The sequence below is a fragment of the Dasypus novemcinctus genome, chromosome 23 (genome assembly GCF_030445035.2).
Source record: "Dasypus novemcinctus isolate mDasNov1 chromosome 23, mDasNov1.1.hap2, whole genome shotgun sequence".
Classification (NCBI taxonomy): domain Eukaryota; kingdom Metazoa; phylum Chordata; class Mammalia; order Cingulata; family Dasypodidae; genus Dasypus; species Dasypus novemcinctus.
This window is the reverse complement of record NC_080695.1, coordinates 29,218,084-29,240,999: the sequence shown is the minus strand read 5'-3', so window position 1 is coordinate 29,240,999 and position 22,916 is coordinate 29,218,084. Positions and strand designations below refer to the sequence as shown.

General features: G+C 55.5%; 3 protein-coding genes and 2 long non-coding RNA genes across 5 annotated transcripts; 3 read left to right on the top strand and 2 right to left on the bottom strand.

The window, feature by feature from the left end:
• Positions 1-35: 35 nt before the first annotated feature.
• On the bottom strand, positions 36-3,586 carry CD2BP2 (CD2 cytoplasmic tail binding protein 2). Its single transcript, XM_004479360.5, has 7 exons — positions 3,496-3,586; positions 2,855-2,958; positions 2,515-2,650; positions 2,252-2,409; positions 1,711-2,146; positions 1,522-1,628; positions 36-1,436 (listed from the first exon to the last, which is right to left on the bottom strand). The coding sequence occupies exons 2-7, from the start codon at positions 2,930-2,932 to the stop codon at positions 1,326-1,328; spliced, it is 1,026 nt and encodes a 341-aa protein (XP_004479417.1). The 5' UTR covers positions 2,933-2,958; positions 3,496-3,586; the 3' UTR covers positions 36-1,325.
• A 58-nt stretch (positions 3,587-3,644) lies between these two features.
• On the top strand, positions 3,645-4,130 carry LOC139437409 (uncharacterized). Its single transcript, XR_011647191.1, has 2 exons — positions 3,645-3,760; positions 4,064-4,130. It is a non-coding gene; the product is annotated as an uncharacterized lncRNA (long non-coding RNA).
• An 18-nt stretch (positions 4,131-4,148) lies between these two features.
• Positions 4,149-4,777, top strand: LOC101424180 (uncharacterized). Its single transcript, XR_011647190.1, has 2 exons — positions 4,149-4,285; positions 4,595-4,777. It is a non-coding gene; the product is annotated as an uncharacterized lncRNA (long non-coding RNA).
• A 568-nt stretch (positions 4,778-5,345) lies between these two features.
• TBC1D10B (TBC1 domain family member 10B) lies at positions 5,346-17,015 on the bottom strand. The gene is made up of 9 exons (XM_004485273.3): positions 16,018-17,015; positions 12,753-12,852; positions 12,345-12,452; positions 12,154-12,260; positions 7,950-8,064; positions 7,768-7,833; positions 7,391-7,580; positions 6,927-7,081; positions 5,346-6,836 (listed from the first exon to the last, which is right to left on the bottom strand). Exons 1-9 carry the CDS (start codon positions 16,968-16,970, stop codon positions 6,213-6,215), a joined length of 2,418 nt encoding a protein of 805 aa, XP_004485330.1. The 5' UTR covers positions 16,971-17,015; the 3' UTR covers positions 5,346-6,212.
• Positions 17,016-20,556: 3,541 nt separating this feature from the next.
• MYL11 (myosin light chain 11) lies at positions 20,557-22,841 on the top strand. Its single transcript, XM_004479361.4, has 7 exons — positions 20,557-20,665; positions 21,307-21,402; positions 21,649-21,724; positions 21,943-22,047; positions 22,145-22,223; positions 22,496-22,544; positions 22,634-22,841. The coding sequence occupies exons 1-7, from the start codon at positions 20,663-20,665 to the stop codon at positions 22,736-22,738; spliced, it is 513 nt and encodes a 170-aa protein (XP_004479418.1). The 5' UTR covers positions 20,557-20,662; the 3' UTR covers positions 22,739-22,841.
• Positions 22,842-22,916: the final 75 nt, after the last annotated feature.

The following is a 22,916-nucleotide window of genomic DNA, read 5'->3' as shown; positions in this document are numbered from 1 at the left end:
ACCCATGTATTCTAAGAACAGACAAACAAAGTAGATTAAGATATTAAACTAATGTATTTATGAATTCAAATAAAGATGATTTTAACAGTGAAAAAAAAAAAAACACCCTCTGCCCAGGCCACAACCTAGACCAACTCTTCAGAACCTCTGAGTAGGAGTATTTCACAGTTCCCCAGGGGAGTCCCATGGGCAGCCAAGGCGGTAAAGAGGAGGACTTAAGTGAGGAGCAACACAAGGGGGGAGGGGCTGGGTGGGCCCAGACTAAACAATTATACCTGTCTCTTCCCACTCATGACCCCAGCTCTGAATTCCTGGAAGGGAACCAGTCCAGTCACCTCAGTTTCCTCAAGACACAAGTCTTGTGCCAGGCCCATCGTGGAAGCCCAGGAAATATAAGCCACAGAGCCTCAGAAGTAGAAAAGGCCCAGTACCAAAAAGAGGTCACAGGGGGGGAGCCCATGGGGTCTGGGTCAGCCCTCCCGTTTGCTGTGTGCCCTCCAGTGAGTCACTGCCTCTCTCTGTGCCTGTACAATGCATGGTTGGCCCAGGTGGCCTTGAAGGGCCCTTCAAGTGTCAAAACTAAGTCTGCACTTCACCGGAGGGCAATAAGGAGTCATGGAACTGCTGAAGGGGTAGAGGAGGAACTAGAATATGGAAAGAGACTGGTTCTCAAGATCTTAGCGGTCTTGGATAATCTTGGCCCACCCATCCCATTTCTGTCGGGTTTCTATGGAACTTGAGACAGTGGGGAACCCATGAGGAGGAGCCTTTCTGCTCACTCCCACCAGGGTCCCAGAGTCTCCAAGATGAACCAGCCCTTCCAGAAAGGCCTAAAATCTCCAGTCCTGGGGCTCTATCTCCTGCTGGCTGCAAGAAACTGAGAATCTGGTGTCCTGTAGACCAGAGACCTAAGAACAGCAAAACAAGAAATGCCCAGAGGAGCCTGGAGCCCGGAAGGCGAGTGAAAGGATTTTCAGGTGGCAAACAGAGGCCAGATGGGAAGGCCACGAACAACACCTGACAGGCCCCAGTTGTCACCTAAGAGTGGTAAACAAAGATGAGGTGGTTGGAAAGACCAGAGAGAAACTCCCAAAGAGGAACTTCATGGGAGGCAATACTTGAGGACTGAGACGACTCCAAAGGGACTTGTGGAGCAGGCCCCCGGCTTCTGGTCCCAGCAGCGCCAAGGCCCCAATACACAACCAAAGGCTTTTATTGGGAAAGGGAAATTGAGAAGCAGCCCTCAATGTCCTCACCATCTGAGGCAGCTGGAGCCTCCTTCAGAGTCCAGGAAAAGGGAGCTCTAGAGTCTAGGCTCAGTGGGCTCAAGTGTAGAGGTCAAAGTCAATGCGTTTGGAGTTGTAGAACTGACCACCAGGGGGGTCCAGCTTCCGGCAATAAACACCATCCGGGAAGTAGCCTTCATCCACCCAGGTCTGCAGGGAGAGAGGGCAGAGCTGAGGGGAGGACTGGAAGGGGTGGGGTGGGAAGACAAGGCAGAACAAAGCAGAAAGGGCTTACCTGCATCTGGGCACTGGTGAAGGGCCCATAGAGTTCAGCATCTCCTGTGTTCTCCCATTTATATTCCCACATCACATCTGCCAGACCATCCCCCGGTGACTCAGCTTCTAAAACAATAGGCAAAGAAGTTTGGGCCTCAGCTGCCCTGCCCCCAGCCCACAACATTCCTCCTCTGCCCTCCAAGCTCACCTCCTATCCGGGCAGGGGTTGGAGTCTCCAGCTCCCCCTCTGCCACTTCCTCAGCAAACATGTCCAGAGAGGGCGGGGGTGTGGGATCATGAGACCCCTGGGTCCGGCACCCTAGCCCCTTCAGCCGCATGGCCAACCGTTCCCGAGTCTCCTGGTAGACGCCAAGGTTGCCCCGGGCCACCATCTGGTCAGCCAATCCCGAGAGCCGGTCTAGACGCTGTGGGGAGCTGGGCCGCCCAGGACCCTTGCTGCCCCCTTTGCCTCCTCCTCGGGCTCCCAGACGCCTCAGGGCTCCAGCAACTGTCTCCCTCGGCAAGAGCAGCTCCAGGAGGCCCTCCAGGAGGGCTTGGGCACTCATGGGTGTCTGGCCCAGGCTGTCCTCCTCCTCTGAGTCTGAGGCCTGGCACTGATCAGGGGGCCGCTCTCGGATCTTCACCTATAATTGAAGATAGAGGAGTCACTTCCTAGAAACCGCCAGCAGGGCCCAGGTCCAGCACTCACTGTCCCCAAGCCACAGCCCTGCCAGGCCCAGGGGCCACACCCAGTCAATGTTGTCCAGCCAGCTGTCTCGGATCTGAGCATCCCGGTTGAGGAAGTAGTTGCCGTCTGCATCAAAGTGGCCTTCCTCCATCTCCTCCTGCAGGTTGAAGGGCGTGATTCGCACACCCCCCTCACTGGGGAGCGTAGCTGCTTCCTGACCTGAATCAAAGATGCAGATGCCCTCCGTGAGGCAATCAAAAAAATAAAAAAGAGGCACCTCCCTTGCCCCACACCACAGAAACCCAAATTTTGGGTACAGCTCACCCTCCACATCCTCTGAGGCCAGGATGTCATACTTGCTGGATCCCTCCTCATCATCATCATCCTCATCGCTGTCCAAAGAGTGTTTGCCTTTGAAGCGACTGCCAGGGCCCCCTGCCCCAGCCACAGGGTCCACCAGCTGTCAGCAAGTGAGATGCAGATTACTAGCAGCTCCCCAGGATCTAGACCCAAACTGAAAACCCTCCAAATCCAGTCGTCAAAACACATGGAAAAGCCAACCCTCACTGGCTCTGTCCCTCCAGCTTCCTTCCTCTTCAGGCCTTGTCTACCTCCTCTTCTTCCCTAGCTGCTCCCCCAGAACGCAGGAGTCTGGACCCCTCACCTTTTTCTTGGGGGCAATGATTTCATTCTCATCATCTTCATCTCCCACGCCCTGGAAGGTCACTTTCCTCTTTGGCATGACGGAACAGAAGGGACTTCCCCAAGCTGGGCCGAGGGCAAGAGGGCAGAATTAGAGCTCCGGACGAATTGAAAACTAACCGCCAGAGGGCCCCTGGCACAACAATCATTTCTCCAGGTACAAGCCTGGTCCAGTTCGGGAGGGAAGAAGCACAGAGCCAGGGGCCCAAAGAGAAGGTGGCAGTCAGGAGACCCCCGGGGCTTGGTTCGGCATACGAGAGGGTTGCTAGAGCAGGACTGGAGGGGCGGACGCGCGGAAGATTTTTCCATAGCCCCGTCAGCACATCAACCCTTGACGGAAGGAGACAGGTGCCCCACGTGACCAGCTTCATCCCCGGCCCCCGCAGTCCTGGGTGAGACAGGGCTCCGTGGGTCAACACTGTAACCCCACGCCCAGCTCCCGAGAGCCCGCGGGGCCCGGGCAGACCCAGGATCCGGAGACCGAGCCTGCCCGCTTCCCGCGCTGAATTTCCAACTCCGCGGGACGACCCCCAACTGTCCCAGCTACGTGTACAAATTAGGCAGGACCACGGGGATTCGGGAAGCCCACCCGCTCGAGCTCACCTGGGGCTCCAGGGGAGGCGGGGAGGAAAAACTGAGAGTCTTTCGCCAGAGCTACATCCGGGGCACCCACACACCACCACCCGGAAGAGAACTGCGGAAGGCGCCGGGGAAAGCCGGAAGTGACTTCACTTTGTTTAGAAGGCTAACTGCAAGAGCGGGCGGAAGTAAGCAGGGAACAAGGACAGACACCCTCCTCACATACACCCCCCTACACACACCCCGAGAAGTGACTTGAGCTGCGTGGGACGACTATGGCCAGAAGAGGGCACGTATGACTGCCTAGTCCCTGATCGATCGTGCGAGAGAGATTGCAGGAAGTGGTTTCGGTTTCCTCAGATAGTAGAGGCCCTGGGGAGAAAGTGGAGAGAACTCTACTCAAAAGGGCTCCAGGGTCGGGATGGAGGGGCAGAGTCCCAGTGGAGCCAGTGAGTTCCAGCCCGTTTTCCTTTTCAGGGTTCGGGTTACCCTTCCCCCAGGGCTGGCTAAGGAGTCTGCACCCCTCACCATCTCATGAGATATCCTCCCTTCCCACTCTCAACCGCTAGTATTTTGTTCTCTCCTTTCCTAGTCTGAGGCGTGGCCTTGTTATTTTCCCTGCGAGGAAGTCCGGTTCTCCTGATTAGCGCGCCGGGGAACCCCTGACCGCTCTTTGCTCTCAGAACCCAGTTCCCTTTAGGACCCAGGGGAAGCGCCTAGCCCCAGGGCAAGTTCCTGGTTTCGGAGGTGGGAAAGCCAACGCGGCACCTGTGCCCAGCATCCAGGCCCGAAGCCCCGTGTGGGCTGCTCTCAGGTAGGCGTGAAAAAGGGCAGTGTCTGGAACCCCTGCGGCAGGATAAAGCTGCCCCTTACCAAACAGGGCCCCAGCGTACGGTGCTTAAACTGGCCCAGTGGGCAGGAGCTGGAGTTAGAAAGTGGGGAAAGTGGGTCCTAGAGCTGTGGGGAAGAGGCCCCGAGCTCCTGTGGAAACTCAGAGCCTGAATCCCAGCAGGCTAGGCTGTGCCAGGAAGAGCCTACTGGAGCCCGAGGAAGGTAGCATGGGGCCCCCAAGGCAACCAGCTGCCCCATCCCTCCTCCTCCTGCCCCTCGGGTTTTCTCCTAGATTGGATCACCATGAAACTGCACCGGAAGTCAGTGCTGAGTTTCTTCCGTGGGTACAGAACACAGCCTCCAGACCAGGAGGGCATGTTGCTGAAAAGGGGGTTGCGAAACACTAGCTACCAGCGGCGATGGTTCGTCCTCCGGGGAAACCTCCTCTTCTACCTGGAGCACCAGGCAGACCGCACACCCTTGGGCCTAATCCTGCTGGAGAACTGCCAGGTGGAGCCGTGTCTCGGAACCACAGAACCCTATGCCTTTACCATCCTGACCCCTGGGGCAGAGGGCACAGAGGGTGGGCGGATCTACAGGCTGGCCGCAGAAAGCCAGGAGGATCTGGGGGCCTGGCTCTGGGCACTAGCGAGCTGGGGGCGGCTGGTTGCACTGCTACCCACCCTGGAGGCCCAGTACCGGGAACTGTGTCAGGCAGCTGGCCAGGAGCCCAGCTCACCCCCGAAGGACTTCCTGGCCACCCTCAGCCATCCTTCTGGCTTCCAGGAGCTGCACGAGCGCTTGGGGAAGGAGATCCGGGTGCTGCAGATGATGCGTAGAGGGCTCCAGAAAGCCAGTGACTATGGAGGCAGCAGGTCCCAGGCAAGGCTGGAGCAAGACCTCAACCATTGTTTTTTAAGGAGTGACTGTGAGACAGACCAAGGGCCAAGAGGTTCCTGCCAGGATCAGCAGACTGCTTCAATAGAGACCCAATCTGGCTCTCTCCCTCCCTCCCTCATCAAATAATGAGGCAGGAGACAGGCCCAGGTACAACAGCAGGTTCTTTTCCGGTTCCTCAAAGCGCCGCACAGGGCGGGGAAAAGGACAGAAGGGAATGTAAACACGGAGCTCGGGGAGGACCCCTTACTCAGATAGGGGCTGGAGAGTTGGAAAGAAACAAGAAGGAAGGTGGGGGGCCCTGGTGAGAAAAAGCAGGGGAGGCCTGAGCATACAAAGGAAGGTGGTTGAGGAGGGAGCGTGGGAGGGTGGGAGGTGGGGGACATTTCCTGTTTCAGTGCATGTCCCTTAAATAAACAGGTACAAGAGCATTGTTGAAGGAAAACCAAAGGACAGAAGACAGAGCAAGCGCCCCCACCCCAGGCTGGCCTGGCCCCCACTACATAATGACAGCACATAGATGTCCAGAAGTAGAGTGAGAAGGGCCTTGGCCCCCAGCCAGGAAGTGGGGCAGATGGCAGGACTAAAGGAGGGAAAAGGAACCTAGCTCCACCTTGTGGATAAGGGGGGCTACCGGAGGGCCAGAGTCTGAAAACCGCTGACTCCCACTGCCCAAAGTGACCACTGTGTTGACAAGCGGCCAACCAGGACAGCACCCGGGAGGGGGGCCCCAGTGGGAGTTGGGGCAGGAGTGAGAGACCCCGGCTGGGCCTAACCGCAGGTGAGGGGCTCCAGACTTGTTCCTTGTTGCCCCAGAGAAATGTGGCCACCCCATCCACTGCAACTCTCTTGACTGTGGGAGCAGCAGCTGGCGAGGAAATGAGGAATCAAGCCACTTTCACCTAAAAGAGATGGGACAGCCCATTATGGGGACCGGGGGCAGCACCCCAGGCCAGGCCTGCTCTTGGCTAAGGGGAAAGGGGGGGACATGCAGTCCAGCCCCAGAGAAGAAGTCAGAAGTAAGCATCCTGCCGGGCCTCAGCCGCTGAGGGCCTGTCCCCACCGTCCTGCGGGGCTGGGGGCCCATCTGCCTTTCGGCGTAGCGAAAGCTTCCGGCCTTGGGCCTTCTTCTCCTGCTTCTGCCGCTCCTTCTCCTGCTTCTGCTGTTCTTTTTCCTGCTCTTTTTCCCACTTCTGCCTCTCCTTCTCCTGCTTCTGCCGCTCCTTCTCACGCTCCTTTTCCTGTTTCTGCCTCTCCTTCTCCTGCCTCCGGGTCTCTTTGTTGGACCCCAAGGGGGTACTGTTGCCAGTAGGCGAGGGAAGGGATGGATGCAGTCCCTCTGCGGTGACCACAGGTCCTGGGGCAGGCCCAGCACTGGCCCTGCGGGCAGGACGGGGTGGGGAGGGGGCCCCACCAGCTGCCCGGGAGCCACGGCTCTTGAGGCCAGGGAGGCTGAGGAGGCTGGAAGAGGGGCCCAGGGGTGGCTGCTGCCGCCTGCGCTCCTCGTGGATTGCCCGGGAGCCGTGTAGCCGCCGCGAGGGCCGATACTGCAGCTCCCCCCGGTTTTCCCGCCACTTCTTGAGCTGGGCTGTATTCTCCCGCTCAATCAGTGCCTCTGTCACTGGGAGGTTGGTTACCTAGGTGGAGAGGAAATGTGTACGAGAATGAAGATGAGGATGTGGGGAAGGGCCAAGGCAGGTGGGAGGTGTGCTGAGGCCAAGGCCTACCTCATGCACCAGGAAGTCCTCCTGCATGCACTGCTGGGGCAGGTTGCGGAGCTGTTCCATGGTCTCATACATGCCTTGGCAGGAACGCAGCTTCTCCACTGAACCCAGCGTGTGCCGCAGCAGCACCAGGGCCACTCGGAAGATGATCTTGACGCCTGCGGGGTCAGGGAGAAGAGTAGGGGGGATGGGGACTGGGATCTCAGCCTGTCCCATTTAGAAGGGACTGACAGCTCCCCTCCCCTCCTGCCCACTGCACAAAAGATAAAATCGAGGCCCTGGGTTTCTGGTGCCTGAGAGGAACAGCAGGCCCTAGGTCAGTGGCAGGCCTCACATTCTCCAGCCCTGAGTCTGCTTCCAACAAAGCCCAGGCTCAACAAGTACTTTTAGTTAGGGGGCTGCCAGAAATGCACGGCCATCACCATGGAAACCCCGGCCTGTAGGGGCCTGGGTGGCCACAGAAGTACCTTCACAGAAGAACATGTCCCAGACACGCAGCACTGAAGCCCAGGGCAGGGTGCGGGCGAAGATGCACATGAACCATTCTGTCATGTAGAGCACGGGGTCGATGCGCTGCCGCCGCAGATGCCGGTGCGCCAGTGGGGAGGCTCGGCGCAACAGCGCAAAAAAGATCTCTCCATCCAGCTGAATGGCCTCCTGGAGATGGGACCCACCATGAGAAGAGGGCCAGGCCTGATAAGGCCCCCTTGCGGTGGAACGGGCCATGGTAGGGAACCCTCAGGGAGGAGAGGCCCAGGGAGGGACAGAAGGGGCAGGGCAAGGGCCTCCCTGCAGCCCTGGGGAAAAGTCACAGCCTTGGGTGCACCCGGGTCAGAATACTCACCAGCCCTGCACTGTAATAGCCAGGGAGGTACTTGTCGCAGATCTGCACCAGGCACCAAAAGGCTTGCTGGGAAGGGCAAGAATGAGGGAGGGATGGGGCCTGAGAAATGCAGAGCAGGGAGCCCCCCTCACCACTGTGGACCACCATCCTGCCACCCCCAAAGGGGACCCACATCTGCTGACCTCAGCGGGCATGTGCATGAGCAGAACTGCGGCCACCGGGGCCTGGGCCTGGCAGTAGCCCTCATCGGGCCGGTAGATGGTATAGGCCTTCAGGATGCGGTACAGGTCCTGCTGCCTGTGGGGATGGACGAAGACCATGGAAACGCCATCACCACGGTTGGACAGAGCACTCTGTCCCAAACTGAAGCCACCCCTCAGCAGCCCCAGCCCAGACCCCTCCTACCCAGCCCCAGATCAAGCTCAGAGTTTCACCTCACCTCCACCCCCTCCCTAGTCCTGCCTTTCAAACTTAACCCAAAGGCTGAGACCACGATTAAAGCGTCCAGGCTCCAGCCCTCCTCAGCCGCACACCCACATGCACCCCACCCATTCCCCAGCACAGGCTGTGCTCTCCCCTCCCAGCCTTTTGTCCCTTCCTCTAGCCCTCCATCGACTATCATCCCATAAACCATCAAGGTCATCTTCTCCAGCAAGCTTTCATATCCACAGATTGGGCCCTCCTTTAGCACTGTGCCTTTATCACCCTTGAGCAAGCGTCTCCCAGGGCAGGCCCTGCTGTGTCAGGCTCACTGGATTTCATGAGGTTCCCCCCACCCCCCCACAGGTCTAATGGTTCCTGGTTCAGGCTTGGAAACCAGCTGGGCCTTAGACCTTCCTCTCACCTCTCTACACCCCAAAGAATAAGACCCCTGTCCTAGCCCTGCTCCTCGTCCTTGAGGGTACCCACGGCTGTGTCTAGGACTTCACTCAGCTCCCACATTAGGAAATAGAGAGTCATCCTCACTCCCCAGAGCTTATCACCAAGTCCTAGCAGCTCTATGTCCTGAATTTCATTACTTTCTTTTCCCCCTTTTCCACCTTCACAGCCACTTCCCCCTTGCTCAAGCAAAAGTAATGACCTTTCAGATCTCCCTGCCTCCTGGCTCACACGTATTCCTAAACCACTGCCTATAACAGTGTTTCCCAGAATTCAGTCATTCAGATGGGATGCTCATTTGTGCTGCATACCACCCCTGCTGTTCTTTACCTATTATTTTTTTCTCCACTTTACAATAACATCCATGAAATGAAGGTTTAATATGCTATAGGCTGCTTTATCTAATACATATTAAAATAAATATGGAACTTCTGCAAGCTCCTGTGCTGCATCCAGCACCACCACCCCTGCCTGCATCTGTGCCCCGCCTTCTTGGCCACTAAGGGTGAACTGCCTGGGGCCCTGGCTGAGGGCAGCCTTTCCACTTGCATCCTGGCTCCTATCCTCTCTCACCCACGTAAGGCCATTGCTCCCACAAACTTCCCATCTCTACATCATCATCAGTCTCCTTCTCTACCAGGTCAGTTCTATCAGCGTTCCAACAGGCTGTTATTTCTTCTATCTTATTTTTCAAAGTCTTTTAAGCCACCCCCTGTCCCCTCTCCAAATACCACACCATTTCTTTTCTTACCTATGGAGGAAAATGGCTCCAGAGTATAGGCTCCCTGAGTTCAATAGGTTTGCCCCTGTCCTCCAGTCAGGCTTTTATTCCATACAAAACTGCTTTAACTGAAATCACCAATGACCTCCTGAGGTCAGCTTTCAGACTTTATTTTACTTGAACCCTTAGCACCATCTCACACAACTGATCCTTGGAACCCTCTTCACTTTGCTTCCAGGAATCACACTTTTCTGGCTTTCCTCCTACCGTCCCCGCTTCTCCTTCCAGTCACCTTTCCTAGTACTTTCTCAACTTCCCCTCCTCCACATACTGGAGTGCTACAGGGCTTGATCCTCGGACATCACTTTTTATCTATACTTGCTGCCTGGGTTTAGTCCCATCTATTGGCTGATAACTCCCAGTTTCTAATACATCTCCAATTACACCTCACCCCTGAAATCCAAACTCATGTACATCACATATCCAACTTATTTGACATCTCCATATGGATTTCCAATAGGCATTTCAAACAATATTCCAAAACTGAGCTCTTGATATTCCCCCCACATCTAACTTTCTCCTCATCTCTCCCATCATATCAGTAAATAGCAACTCCATTTTTCTAGAGTTTCTCAAGCAAAAAACCTCAACTCCTTTCTCTCTTACTCTCTCATTACACATCTAATACTTTCACAAATCCTTTTGAATAACTTCAAAATACATCCAGAATCCAAGCACCTCTCCCCAGATTTCTGCCGCTACCATCCTTGTCCAATCTAGAATCATTTGTCTCCCGATTATAGAAATAAGCAGTCTCTTAACTGTTCTCTCTGTTTCTGCCTTTGTCTCCTTACAGTCAATTCTCAACACAGCACCCAAAATGATCCTTGTAAAATATAAGGGAGTGAATGTGGCTCAAGCAGGTGAGCACCCACATCCCACACAAGAGGTCCCAGTTTTGTTTCCGGGTACCTCCTAAAGACAAACAGACACACAATGAACAAAAACAATGAGCAAATAGATGAAGGAGTAGGGGGAAGGGGTAGGGGGAAAATTTCACTTAAAAAAAATATATATATATATATATATATCAAATCAGGTTACTTCTCTGCCTAAAAGCCCTGCAAAGGCTTCCAATCTTAGAGCAAAAGCCAAAATGTTTCCAACAGCCTGCAAGGCTCTCCTCATTACCTCTCTCTGACCTTGTCTGCTCCTCTGCCTCCCATCACTCCCTCACAGCCACACTGGCCTCTTCCTGGTCCCCCGACTACACCAGGCACCTTCTCATCTCAGGGTCCTTGTACTTGTGGTTCTGCCTGCCTGGAATGCTCTTCTGCTACAGCTATACGGCCCCCTCCCACACCAACTCCAGGTCTCTGCACAGATGTCACCTTCAAAGTGAAGCCTGCCTGGGCACTGCAATCTAAAATTGCAACACCATCCCACTTACGTTCCCTATCCCCTTTTTTGCGTTAAACTCTTCTCTAATACCACCATTTCACATCCCGCTTGCTTTAATTCTTTCTCTTATTTATTGTCTACCCCCACTAAAATATAATAAGCTCTGAGCAGGAATTTCTAACCTTTTTTGTTCCATGAACCCCTTTGCCAGTCAGGTGAAATGAATACTACTGTAATTTGTTGCATATATTCATAAGTAAAGGAAATGTTAGTTTTCAGTTAGAGGTCAGAGAAAATAATGATAATAAGTTGATTTTTTTCTATTCAAGCTCATGGACTCCCTGAAGTCTTTCCACAGACCCAGGGTCTGTGGGCCCCTGGTTAAGAACCCCTGCTCTAGAGGGCAGGAGTTTTTGCTGTCATCTGTGACTAGAACAGTGTTTGGCAGATGCAGGCAGTCAATATTTGTTGAAAGGATGAACTTATTGATAAAAAAATGTTCATCTGGGAACCCCCAGCGATCATCTTGCATACTACTAGGGAGCCAGGCCTGGAGAACAAAATCCAAATGCCTTGGCACAAAATTTAAGGGACCTCAGTGATCTGGTTCCAAACTTATTTTCCAGCCTCAGCCCTACCCAACCCCACTGCCCAGACACAGGTGACAGAACTCCCCAGTCAGGAAAAAGCTGCCCCCTGCTCTAGTGCCCACTTAGCCTTCAAAACCCAGTGCCAGGGAAACGGACTTTGGCCCAGTGGTTAGGGCGTCCGTCTACCACATGGGAGGTCCGCGGTTCAAGCCCCGGGCCTCCTTGACCCGTGTGGAGCTGGCCCATGCGCAGCACTGCGCGCAAGGAGAGCCCTGCCACACAGGGGTGTCCCCCGCGTAGGGGAGCCCCACGCGCAAGGAGTGCACCCATAAGGAGAGCCGCCCAGCGCGAAGGAGGGAGCAGCCTGCCGAGGAATGGCGCCGCCCACACTTCCCCTGCCGCTGACGACAACAGAAGCGGACAAAGAAACAAGACGCAGCAAAAAGACACAGAAAACAGACAACTGGGGGAGGGGAGGGGAATTAAATAAATAAAAATAAATCTTTAAAAAAAAAATAAAAAAAAAAAAAAAAAAAACCCAGTGCCAATACAAGCTTCTCCACAAGCCCTTGACGTGCTCCCACCATACCCACACACCCAGAGTTGGCATCTCTCTCCTGAGCATAGTCCCTCAATCCCAGGACACTTCCTTCAATAGGACTTGACACTCAGTCCATTAAGGATCACTCTTCTAGAAGCCCCGGAGGCCAAGAACTGCTCTCATCCCACCCCCGTATCCCACCTGGAGGCTTTAACAAATGTTTGCTGACTGACCACATGGCAAGGCCTCCTTACCCATGCCCCCCTCGAGCGGCAAACATCTCGTGGAAAGGGAACTGGCGGTGCAGATCCTTCTCAATCACATCCAGCCACTTGGGGTCCCCAGGAGCCCGTTCCAGCTCCTGCAGTGGGACAGCATGGATTATCTCAGGATCTGGAGGAACTGACCCCACTCACAGACAGACTAACCCAAGGGCTGCACGCACCTCAAACTTGCCCGGGTTTTGCTCCAGGAGTTCCTTGCTATTAGACAGGTACTGCCAAGCCTTGGCCCTGAGGGAGGAGGGGATTCCCTTCCGGCAGCGCAGCTTCACCTAAAGCAGAGTGGCAGGCAAGGGGATGGCTTCGGGGTCTGGCACAGCTTCCAAACTTCCCAGGAGACCTCAGGTTCCCAGGGACACTCTTCCCATATCCCAGTAGGCTTGACTTCACTGAACTGTCCTGGCCTGCTCTTTAGAGCGGCTCCTCTCCCCCTAGGCCTAGGTACTACCTGCCTCGACATGGTCTAGAGGACAGATATTGTCAGGTTACTGGGCATCCCCAGAGCATACAGGTACTGATGCCCCACCCCCCAACTTGTCCACCACACTGCCCTCCATTCAGCCCTCTCAAACCTTCTGGAAACGCCGTGACAGCCACTTATCCCAATTACTGAACATCTCCAGCCACTTGAGCTCCCGCTGCCGAGCCACGTCCACAGGAATGGAGCTTTCTCTGCAGGATGGAGGTGCATGGAAGGGATCAATAGCAGTAGGACAGAACCTGGATTGCTGGGGGAACTGAGGCAAGTCACCTCCCCAGGCTCAAATGAGAGACTGGACATAAAAGCATTTTTGTGGGTTAGCCAACACCAGAATGTCTGGCCACTTGGCCATCATCCCAAGGCCTTACTTAGTGTACCACACTAAAAAGGCTTCCTTCTCTGTTGATTTGTGTTCAAATCCCACTTCTGATCCAGGTTTAAGGGATATTTAAAAGTCAGGCTTTGCATGAGATCTGAATCCAAATCCTAGCATTACCACTAATTCCTTGTGTGACCTTGGGCAAGTCACTTACTTTCTCTGAGCCTCAGTTTCCACATCTATGAGATTAAGAGAATAACAATACCTACCTGAAAGGGTCTGTTGAGAGGTTATTATGGGATAACACACAGCAGGGGCTCAGTAAGCAATAAAATTATTATCCATAAAATAAAATGCAGAACAAATAAACTTCTCCATCCTTAGAAGCAACTATCTGAGTTTCATCTTATCAGACACTTAAGAACCCCTGGGCCACCTGCAATTCCCTCTATCTCCTCCTCTCTGAAATCACCCCAGATCCCCAGGCAATATGAAGCTCTCCTTGCCTGTCTGCCCCTGTTCTGTCAAAGTTTCACACTCAAGGTGCCCGATCAGTCTTGAAACAGTTACTTGTAGGAGACAGAATGGAAGCGCGAGCTTGGATTTTAGAAATCAGATAGATAAGAGTTCAAATCCCAATTCTGTCCCTTAGAAATTGGGGAAACCTGGCACATGACAACCTAAGTCTTTTCATCTGTAAAGTGGGGATGTCACCACCTACACCACCAAGTTAAAGGAGGACTATGGAGAAATAAAGGGCTGTTAATGGAGCCTAGAGTGCCTACAACTGAAAGCAGGAGGATTGCAGCCAGTATCCATGTGGAATCTAAGCCCCCTCTTGACACAGAGGTGGAATGGATACAACCAAGCCAAGGTCCACAGGAAGGATGAATACAGTAAGGATTAGAGTGGACTTAATGATATTCTATTCATGAACTATTGTGGTTAATAATCGAGAAAATGTGGCATTGGTGTGGAAAAAGTGGCCGTGGTGGCTGCTGGGTGCGGGGAATGGGAGGAAGAGATGAGATGTGGAGGCATTTTCGGGACTTGGAGTTGTCCTGAGTGGTGCTGCAGGGACAATTACCGGACATTGTATGTCCTCCCATGGCCCACTGGATGGAACGTGGGAGAGTGTGGGCTATGGTGTGGACCACAGGCCATGGGGTGCAGCGATGCCCAGAGATGTACTCACCAGATGCAATGGATGTGTCATGATGATGGGAGAGAGTGTTACTGTGGGAGAAGTGGGGGGTGGGGGCAGTGGGGGTGAATGGGACCTCATATTTTTTTAATGTAAATTTTTTTTAAAAATGAATAAATTTTTTTTTTTAAAGGGCTGTTAAATAGAAGGGGTTTGTTAGGTGTTGGTTTTGTTTGTCCTAGAAGCACCTTAAACTAAGAGACCATCTCTCATTCATTGCTATCATAAGTCAGTTCCAAACTTTAAGGGCAGAGACCTTTACTGCATTTAAGAAAGCCACAGCCTAGCAAGGGAGATAACCACAATGTGGTATGGGAAATGCAATGACAAAGACACACAGAAGAGGCACCTAACTGGAGCGGGAGCAGTGGCTATCAGGGAAAGCTTCCTGTAGGAGAGGACATCTGAGCTAAACCATGAAGGATGAGTAGCAGTTAGTGGGCAAAGGTAGAAAGAGGCATTTAAGTCAGGCAGGACAGCCCGAGCGTGAAGGGGGGTAGACTAAAACCAGTTCAACAGGACGACGGCCCAGACTGCCTGGTAAGGAGTAGTGGGAGAGAAGGCAAGAGAGCCCAGCAGAGCCAGATAACCAGCAGCCTGCGTGCAGGCTCAAGAGCTCGGACTTTATCCTGCGGCAGTGGGGAGCCACTAAAAGCTTTTAAGGTGACGTGTGCCACAGTCAGGCTTGCCTCAGAGGTGGTGTCCTCCGGTACAGAGGAATGATTTTAGAGGACAAAATTATAAAGCAGAGAAATAGTACCCAGCCCAGTGCCTGGCACACAAGAGAGGCTCACTAAAATTGGATTCAATCCAAGTTCTTTAGGACAGTGTGGTATAGAGGAGAGAGCCTTTAGGATCACAGAGCTCTAGGCTCTAATGCAGACTAAGAGGGACAATTCATTTAACTGCTCTCATCCTGTTTCTTCACCTATAAATTAGGGACAATGATGCATCCTCCGGCATGGGAAAGCCCCAGGGTCAAACTTCAGTTGCTTTTCCCATATAGTATCACGGATGTTGATGCTCAATCAAACGTTTCCTGATTTTTTTTTTGGATTCTAAACCTTGCCTGGAATACCCTCCCACAGGTCATTCCGCACACACCCTCCCCCAACACACACAGCCATAACCAAATCCTGCTCCTTCTCCATTCTGATCAGCTTCAGCTGAATCCCAAGGTGGGCAAAAGATTCCTTCCCTAAGGCATTCTCGACACCCTGTGCCAATTTTCAGCTGAAACCTAACACATTGTGTTGAAACCAACGGTCTGAGCATTGCCTCTCCCTCTAGAAGCTGCTTGAAAGTACTATTCCATCTGCACGAAGTCCTCAGCACGAAGCCTGGCTCCTGGGGACTCGGGATGCTGCAGGCGAAACTGACCTGCAGGCTAAAGGGCCACAAGCCCCAGGAGCAGGATCCAGAGAGAGGGAAGGAAGAAGCCCGAGGTCATCACACCCCTACCTCAGGAGTGACTCAGGCCCCCGGAGGGAACTAGGAGAGAGTAAGGCCTGCAGGGGAGATGAGGAAATGGGGAAGAGGCCTCCCCCGCCCTCTTTCCTTCATCGGTGAACACACAAGATACTGCCCTTCTGTTTGGCAGAGAAGCGCTGCCTTCAGGGTCTCTCCTTCACCAACAGGACTTTCCCTACTTCACCGATCCAGCAAACCCAGGGCTATGGTGGGGGACTGCCAGGTATCCCATTCCCACCCATCACCCCGTGGTGTCTCAGAGGATGCAGGGGTTGCCAGAGTCTGGGCAAGGTGTATTGCCTCCCCCTCTCCCAACCTCTGCTACCCTGAGGCGGTTCCCCTGGGTGACGAGTGGGTACTCACAGGCTGCCTGAGTACTGGCTGCCCCCCAGGAAGCCATACTTGTCCGTCTTGCGCAGGGCCAGCCCGTTGATCTCCGAGTCTGAACCCATGGAACTCACATCATCCGCCAGAGACTCCAAGGTCCCAGACATGAGGCTCACAGAGTCCAAGTAGCTCAGGGTGTCCAGGGCCTGCCCTCGAGGCCCGGGGATGCCAGGTCCCAGGCTGGACAGGGAACCCAGGTCCTGAGAGCTGTCAGCAGACTCCGGAGCAGGGGTCACCGTTACCATGGCTACCATAGCCTCACGTGGCCCTGGAGGGCCTGTTCCAGGTCCGGAAGGGTCCTCAGGAGCCTGCCCGGCTGATGCTGATGTTCCTGATGCAGCTCCGTGTCCATTTGCCGCCGGTCCTGATGTGGATGCTGCAGCCCGTACGGTCACTCCTGAGGCCACTGTGGTTCCCGGCTTGGGGGCAAGCGGGGGTTTGGCGGTCAGAGCCCCAGGAGCTGTTCTCGAAGGTGTCCTGGTGGGGGTCGCGGTGGGGGTACCTGGTCCAGGGGCCGGCGAGATTTGCGCCTCCTCCGTCTTCGGAGAGTCCGCCCCTGGGGCCAGGGCCACCGAAGTTCCATCTCCTGCCACTGCCGCGGGCACGAGAGACTCCGGGCCGGAGGGGACATGCGCCGTCGGGGCTGCAGGCGAAGCCTCCAGAGTCAGCCCCACCGCTGTGCTGCCTGGGACCGCCGGGTCCGGAGCCGGAGCCGGGTCTAGGAGCTGGGTTGACCCGGGTACCCAGGTGGGCCGCGCCTCCCCGGGGGCCACTAAGGTGACCGGGGACGATATGGCTGTGGTCACTGGCGGCCCCGGCGCTACCACCACGACGGGCCCGGCCCGGGAGCCCCGGGGCGGCGGCGAGGGGGCCGCGGGGACGCCATGACGGCGCGGCGGGGCCACCAGAGGCGCCGGGCCCGTCTCCATGGCCGCGGGCCGCCCCTCACATCCCCCCGCCGGGGCGGCCGCAGAAGGCACCGCCCCTCAGGCGGCCCCGCGGCGCCCGCCGGGGAAGGGGAGAGGGCGAAGGGCGCGGCCCGGCGCGCGCCGGCGGTGGCGCGCGGGCAGCCGCGGGGCCAGCGGCGGCTGGGCAGGGGTCCGGAGGCGCTGGCGCGGAGGACTAGCTGGAGTCCTTTAGGCCCCTCGCCCTCTCTCACCGCCAACCCCCTCCCTCCCGCTTCGGGCGAGTGGCCGACCTGGCGCCTGCGCACACGTTCCAACGCCGGGCTCCACGGCCAGCGTTTCGACGTTTCACGCCTGCGCGTGGGCCGTCCCATCGCGCCCCTTTTTCCTCCCGCTTCGTCAGAGGGTCTGGGCGAATAACAGGAGAGAGGGAACTGGGTTTCTGCCAATCCTGGAGGGGTGAGTGGGGTTGGAGGTGGGAAAGGGGTGGGTAATCGAGGAAGAGGAAATAAAGAAGGCGGAGAGCAAAATGACCAATCAAAGGGCTGAGTGAAGATGCGAGAAGGCGGAACGAAAGAAGTGACCAATAGAAAAGCGGAAGCCTGGACCTCCTGGCCAATAAAGACGGTTGAAGAGTGAATGACCGCGGAAGGGCGGGAAGGAGGTGGGAACTACGCGAATAAGAGGAGGGGCCTGGGAAACTCCCCCCCCCGCCCCAAGCTAAAAGGAACTGTTAAAAGGGAGCCAATGAAAAAGAGCATAGGCGGAGATAAAATTGACAGACAGCCGTATCTATTTGGGCGGTGACAGAAAGCATCCGCAGTCAATAAGAACTGAGAAATTCTTCGGTCTCCCAAGATGGTCAGGAAAGAATGACAACTGGGAGGGGCCTTGGAGGGGCGGGCCAAGCTAGCGATTGAACTGCCTCTTCAGCCAATGATCGCGTGCTCTCTCTTCAGCAACAGGGGAGGAGCGGGGGAGGAAGACGGACAGTTGTCTCAGCCTGTGGCAGCACCGAAATGACAGGGGTGCAGCCAGCAGGAGGTGACAGCCTGGGATAGTCGGTGACAACCGGCGACAAGCGCTGGAGGGGGGTGACAGTTGGGGACAGCGCGGAGAGGAGCCGGGGGGATGAACACACACTTAGCCAGTAAGAGAGGCGCACTGCCCTTCCTGAGTCCTCTCTGGGCCCCCGTTCTCCATCCAGCTCCTTAGGCTCCCCCACTCTGGTGGTTTCTGGAACTCTGAGTCCCACCACACACCCAGTGCTCTGAAGCCTGATCCAGTACTTTCACCCTTCACTCTGTCTCTAATTCTCCAATCCCGACCCCCAACCAGTACCAACATTCCAAGCCTAGGCAACTATAACCAGAGCCCCTACATCTCCTAAGCAACCCATCTCTCTGGGGATCTTTTTCCTGCAGGAATCCCAAGCCCTAAGTCCCTCTTTTCAGCCTCCATTTATGAGCCCTTCCCCAGAACCCAGGCTCCATTTCCTCAGACGTCATCCCTTTGAGAGCCCACCCCCTCATTTTCTATTCAAATCCATGAATCCCCAGTACCCTGAACTCCCCATATCTAGGTTCCAATTCTGAGGAGGCAGGATCCCAGTCCCATCGACCCCTTTCCCCCCAGTGCCACATCTCGCTGTGCCCCTCATTTCCTGCTAAGAGCACACGACCCCAATCTCACATGTCCCACTGGCCACCCTTGGCCAAAAACAGAGCCTTGACATGGGTCCCAAACTTCCTAAACTCCTAAACTCCTCCTCCTCTCTTTGACCCCCACTTCCCAGGTCCCCAATTTTTGAATCAAATCGACCATCCTGAAATTCCAGTCAACCTCTAACCTTCCACCTGCCCCATTCTTCCTTTGGTTTTTGAGTTCTGGGACACTCCTCAACCCCTGGTCAGCCCCAAATCCTGTGAACTCCCACTGTGCCTAAGATTGACCACTCCTCATCTCCATGCCCTTAATTTTCCCACTTCCCATTTGGCCGAACGTTCCTGGGCACCCCCCTCGTCGGAGTCCACCTCTCCTCCCACGACCCCCATGGTAACCGTATAAGGTGAAGCAGCTGCCATCTGAGGCAGGGAGGGGCCAGTGCTGGGAGGCCAAGGGCAGCTGCTAAGTTTAGGCGGCTCCTTCCCTCTTCTTAGAGACAACAGGTGGCGGGCCCCAGTGCCCAGAAAAGAAAATGTCTTAGAGGCATTGGCATGGGGCTGGGTGGGGGAGGGGGAGGAGAAGAGGCATCTTTCTCAGGACATCAGGTCCCAAGGGAGCAGATCGAGAAGGAGATGGATGTCCTTGCCAAACTCAGGCCTCCCAGACTACTGGGCTCTATCTCCCAGACCTCAATGGTATGGAGGGGACTGGGGACTGAGGTCCAGGGGGGCAGAGAGGTGGCCTCAAAGTCACACAGCCAGTCAGGCTGGTGTTCCTGCCCAGAATGGAAAGAGAGAAACCACTGGCCATCTCAGCCACCCAGTAGGTGGTATCCAGCTAGCTTTTCTGTGTCTTTGCCTCTCCTCCTCTGAGTTCCAGCCTCCATACCAGTATCCAGAGAAAGGACTCTAGACTCACTTCTGATTATGTCCATCTTCTGCTTCAAGCCCTTGCAATGCTCCCCAAGGTCCCAGCCCTCAGGCTGGCAAGGAATGCCGTCCAGCATCTGGTCTCCAACCCCTCACATCTTCTGCTCCCACTCCATCACAGTTCTGGCAACCCAAACCCTCTGATCTTTCACCTCTCCAGGTCTTTGCCTACCATGTCTCCCCCTGCACCTCCACCTGCCTGGCTTCTACTGGCCTTCATGAAGCCATTGCCATACTCCTAGACAGAGCTGCTGTGCCCTCTACTTCTGGGCTTCTGAAGCTGGTGTGTCACTCTCTGCATTTTCCTGTCTCCATGGCTAGACAGAAAGTTCCACCAGGGCAGGGCCTAATCATTCATTATAATGATGATACTTCACTAAACTTCCCACTAAACATACCCACATCACTGCCCCATTTTATAGAAGGGAAAAACAAGGCTCAGGGGGTCAAGCACAAAGCATGAGATCCCAGAGCAGGGCCTCTGTTCTAGCAGTCTAGGCTCTTGGCACCACATTTCATGCTCTGTGTCTTTTCTCACAACACCTCCCCCCACGCCCCTCCTGGTAGGGGCAGGGGCCATGGGAGGCCTTCCTAATCCCCCAGCTTCCACAGGCCTCTCTATCCCACCTCTAAGTTATGTCACCCCTCCACACTCCCACCAGAAGTGCACCAACAAGGCCCAGCTCAGCACCAGGCACACTGGGGGTACCCAATGAATTGTTTAGTGGGTTTCAATCTGGCCCACCTTGGGTCAAGGGTAGGGGCCTGATTTATCTACCTCCTGGAACTGGGGCCCCCTCTGCACTCTGGCACATTCCAGGCCCCTTTTGGGAGAAAGAACACTCCCTCCTGCCCAGGTCCTAGTGCAGCATGCATCCCAAGACACACTCCCTCTGCCCTCCCCCCCTTCCCTGGTCTCCAGCTGCTGTGGATCCTCCAAGAAAGGAGAGTCCTGAGCCGGGCTATTTTGGTATCTGGGGTGGGCACCCGAAGGGCTAAGGTTACTGTGGTATGTTAAGAGCTCCCTGGGGCAGGACTATATAACCCCAGAGGGACCACACCAGGCTGACTCTCCGCTCCTTTCCAACCAGAGCCACTGCCTTGCCCCCAGGAGACCGAACCATGGTGAGTGAGAGTTCCCCAGCTCCTAGCCAAGATCCTGCGGCCCTCGGGGTCATCTCATCGTTTGAGAGGAAGTTGCTGGTTCCCAGTCCAGCAGGAGGAAAAAAGATGACTCTTCCATTTCTTGGGATCACTAATGGGGAGCAGACAGGCCAAGTGATGGCCCAAAGGACCCAGCTAAGGATAATCCACCCAGACACCCCACTTACAGGGGTTCAGCCCCGCTCAAAGCCTGCCCCCACCCCTTTCTGCATTCCATCTTTATGAAGCCTTCTGGGACCAGCCAGGCAAGGATTCCCACTCCCATTTTATAAATGAGGAATTAGAGGTTCAGAAAAGGAGAATGAGTGGAAAAGGGTCACACAGCTAGCCTGGAGCTCAGAGGAGGCAACCTCAAGGCACTGAAAAGGGAAGAAAGTTTCTACCTGTTGGGCAGGATGGTGGAAGTTTGGGGCAAGCAACTGAAGCAAGACCTCCCAGCAAAGAGGTCCCCAGGACGGGGAGGCCCAGAGCCAGGCCCAGAGCCAGAAGAGTTGCTTGAGAAGGAAGAGGCTCAAAGAGCCCTGAATCTAATTCACTGTCCCCAGAGAGGGATAGGGACAGGCTCACCAATGCTTTGTCCAACCACCCTCCTCTTCCCCTAGGCACCCAAGAAGGCCAAGAGAAGGGCAGCGGCAGAGGGCGGAAGCTCCAATGTCTTCTCCATGTTTGACCAGACTCAGATCCAGGAGTTCAAGGAGGTGAGTGAGGAGAGGGGAGAAACTGAAGGCACCCTCCCCTGCTGCACCTTCCCTGCCCCCAAGCCTCTCCCTGGAATGTGCACCTGTTTGGGGGGAGGGGATGGGTTTAGAATTCCTTCCTGCCCTCGAAGCTTGGGGTGGAAGAGGACATCTGGCTGCGGGCCAGAATCGGATCTGCCTGGGGTAGGGGCTGATGCCTGGCCATAGGGGACCTGAGCCCCCCACTCAGCTCCCTGCCCTCCCCAGGCCTTCACTGTCATCGACCAGAACCGCGATGGCATCATTGACAAGGAGGACCTGCGGGACACTTTCGCAGCCATGGGTGAGCCCCCGGCCCCACCCCCACCCCAGGAAGACTCAGGCATGGAGGCTTCAGAATCCTGGAAGCTCAACAGCCTGCGGTTCCAGCCCAGTCTACTCCACCTGGGCTGCAATCTGCCCAGCTGAAAAATGGGTCAGGTGATCTGAACTTAAGGGAAGCAGAGCCCTGGCCCCAGGACCCCGCTCCAGCCCCTGCCGCCCCCACCCCCACCCCTCCAGGCCGCCTCAACGTGAAGAACGAGGAGTTGGACGCCATGATGAAGGAAGCCAGTGGGCCCATCAATTTCACTGTTTTCCTGACCATGTTCGGGGAGAAGCTCAAAGGTGAGTGAAGGGACCTGGGTCTCGGCCCCCAGCACCCCTCCTGGAAACCCTTCGGGGACCCTTCAACCTTGCGTGCCCTCTGACCACGTCCCCCCAGGTGCTGACCCTGAGGACGTCATCACTGGAGCCTTCAAGGTGCTGGATCCCGAGGGGAAGGGTACCATCAAGAAGCAGTTGTAAGTGGCCCCCTCCAGGCAGCCTCCTTCAATCCCTACCAAGACTTAGTTTAGGGACTAAGTGGGATGACACTTAGCAGTAATTACGGGGCGGGGTGGGGGGGGGAGGCAGAGTCAAAGCGGAGGTGGGAGGGGAGGGAGCCCAATGAGTGATGATGAGTGATTATGACTTTCAAGGCGAGACCAGGCGTGGCAAAGAGTATCCTTTGGTGGGGGAGTGGAACAGACCCAGTAACCCGAGGCTCAACTGCTCCTTTGTCCCTTCTCTCCAGCCTGGAGGAGCTGCTCACAACGCAGTGTGACCGTTTCTCCCCTGAGGAGGTGAGTAGGGGAGGAGCCCGGGAGAAGCCCCAGGACTGGGGAGAAAGGCGTGAAGAAGGGGTATGAGCAGTCCCTGCATCTTCCCCCAGATCAAGAACATGTGGGCGGCCTTCCCCCCCGACGTGGGCGGCAACGTAGACTACAAGAACATCTGCTACGTCATCACACATGGTGATGCCAAGGACCAGGAGTAGGGGACCCTCTCAGGCCTCGGCTGGCCAATGTACTCCGGCCAGTGCGAACCCCCACCACCACCACCCCGACCCCCAATAAAACTGAACTGGTCTTTGTTTCTTATCGGCGCTGCCTTCAGTGTGTTTGGGTGAGGGAGCGCTGATGGGGATTCCGGAGGCGGGGCCTGATGGGGATTGT

Coding starts and splice junctions, on each gene's coding strand:
- TBC1D10B (XM_004485273.3), bottom strand. CDS start 16,970: ATGGAGACGGGCCCGGCGCCTCTGGTGGCCCCGCCGCGCCGTCATGGC. Junction 12,853..16,017: donor AGCCAGTACTCAGGCAGCCT/GTGAGTACCCAC, acceptor TCCATCCTGCAG/AGAAAGCTCCATTCCTGTGG. Junction 12,453..12,752: donor TGTCACGGCGTTTCCAGAAG/GTTTGAGAGGGC, acceptor ACTCTGCTTTAG/GTGAAGCTGCGCTGCCGGAA.
- CD2BP2 (XM_004479360.5), bottom strand. CDS start 2,932: ATGCCAAAGAGGAAAGTGACCTTCCAGGGCGTGGGAGATGAAGATGAT. Junction 1,629..1,710: donor AACCCCTGCCCGGATAGGAG/GTGAGCTTGGAG, acceptor CTATTGTTTTAG/AAGCTGAGTCACCGGGGGAT. Junction 1,437..1,521: donor TCACCAGTGCCCAGATGCAG/GTAAGCCCTTTC, acceptor CTCTCCCTGCAG/ACCTGGGTGGATGAAGGCTA.
- MYL11 (XM_004479361.4), top strand. Junction 21,403..21,648: donor AGATCCAGGAGTTCAAGGAG/GTGAGTGAGGAG, acceptor TGCCCTCCCCAG/GCCTTCACTGTCATCGACCA. Junction 21,725..21,942: donor GGACACTTTCGCAGCCATGG/GTGAGCCCCCGG, acceptor CCACCCCTCCAG/GCCGCCTCAACGTGAAGAAC.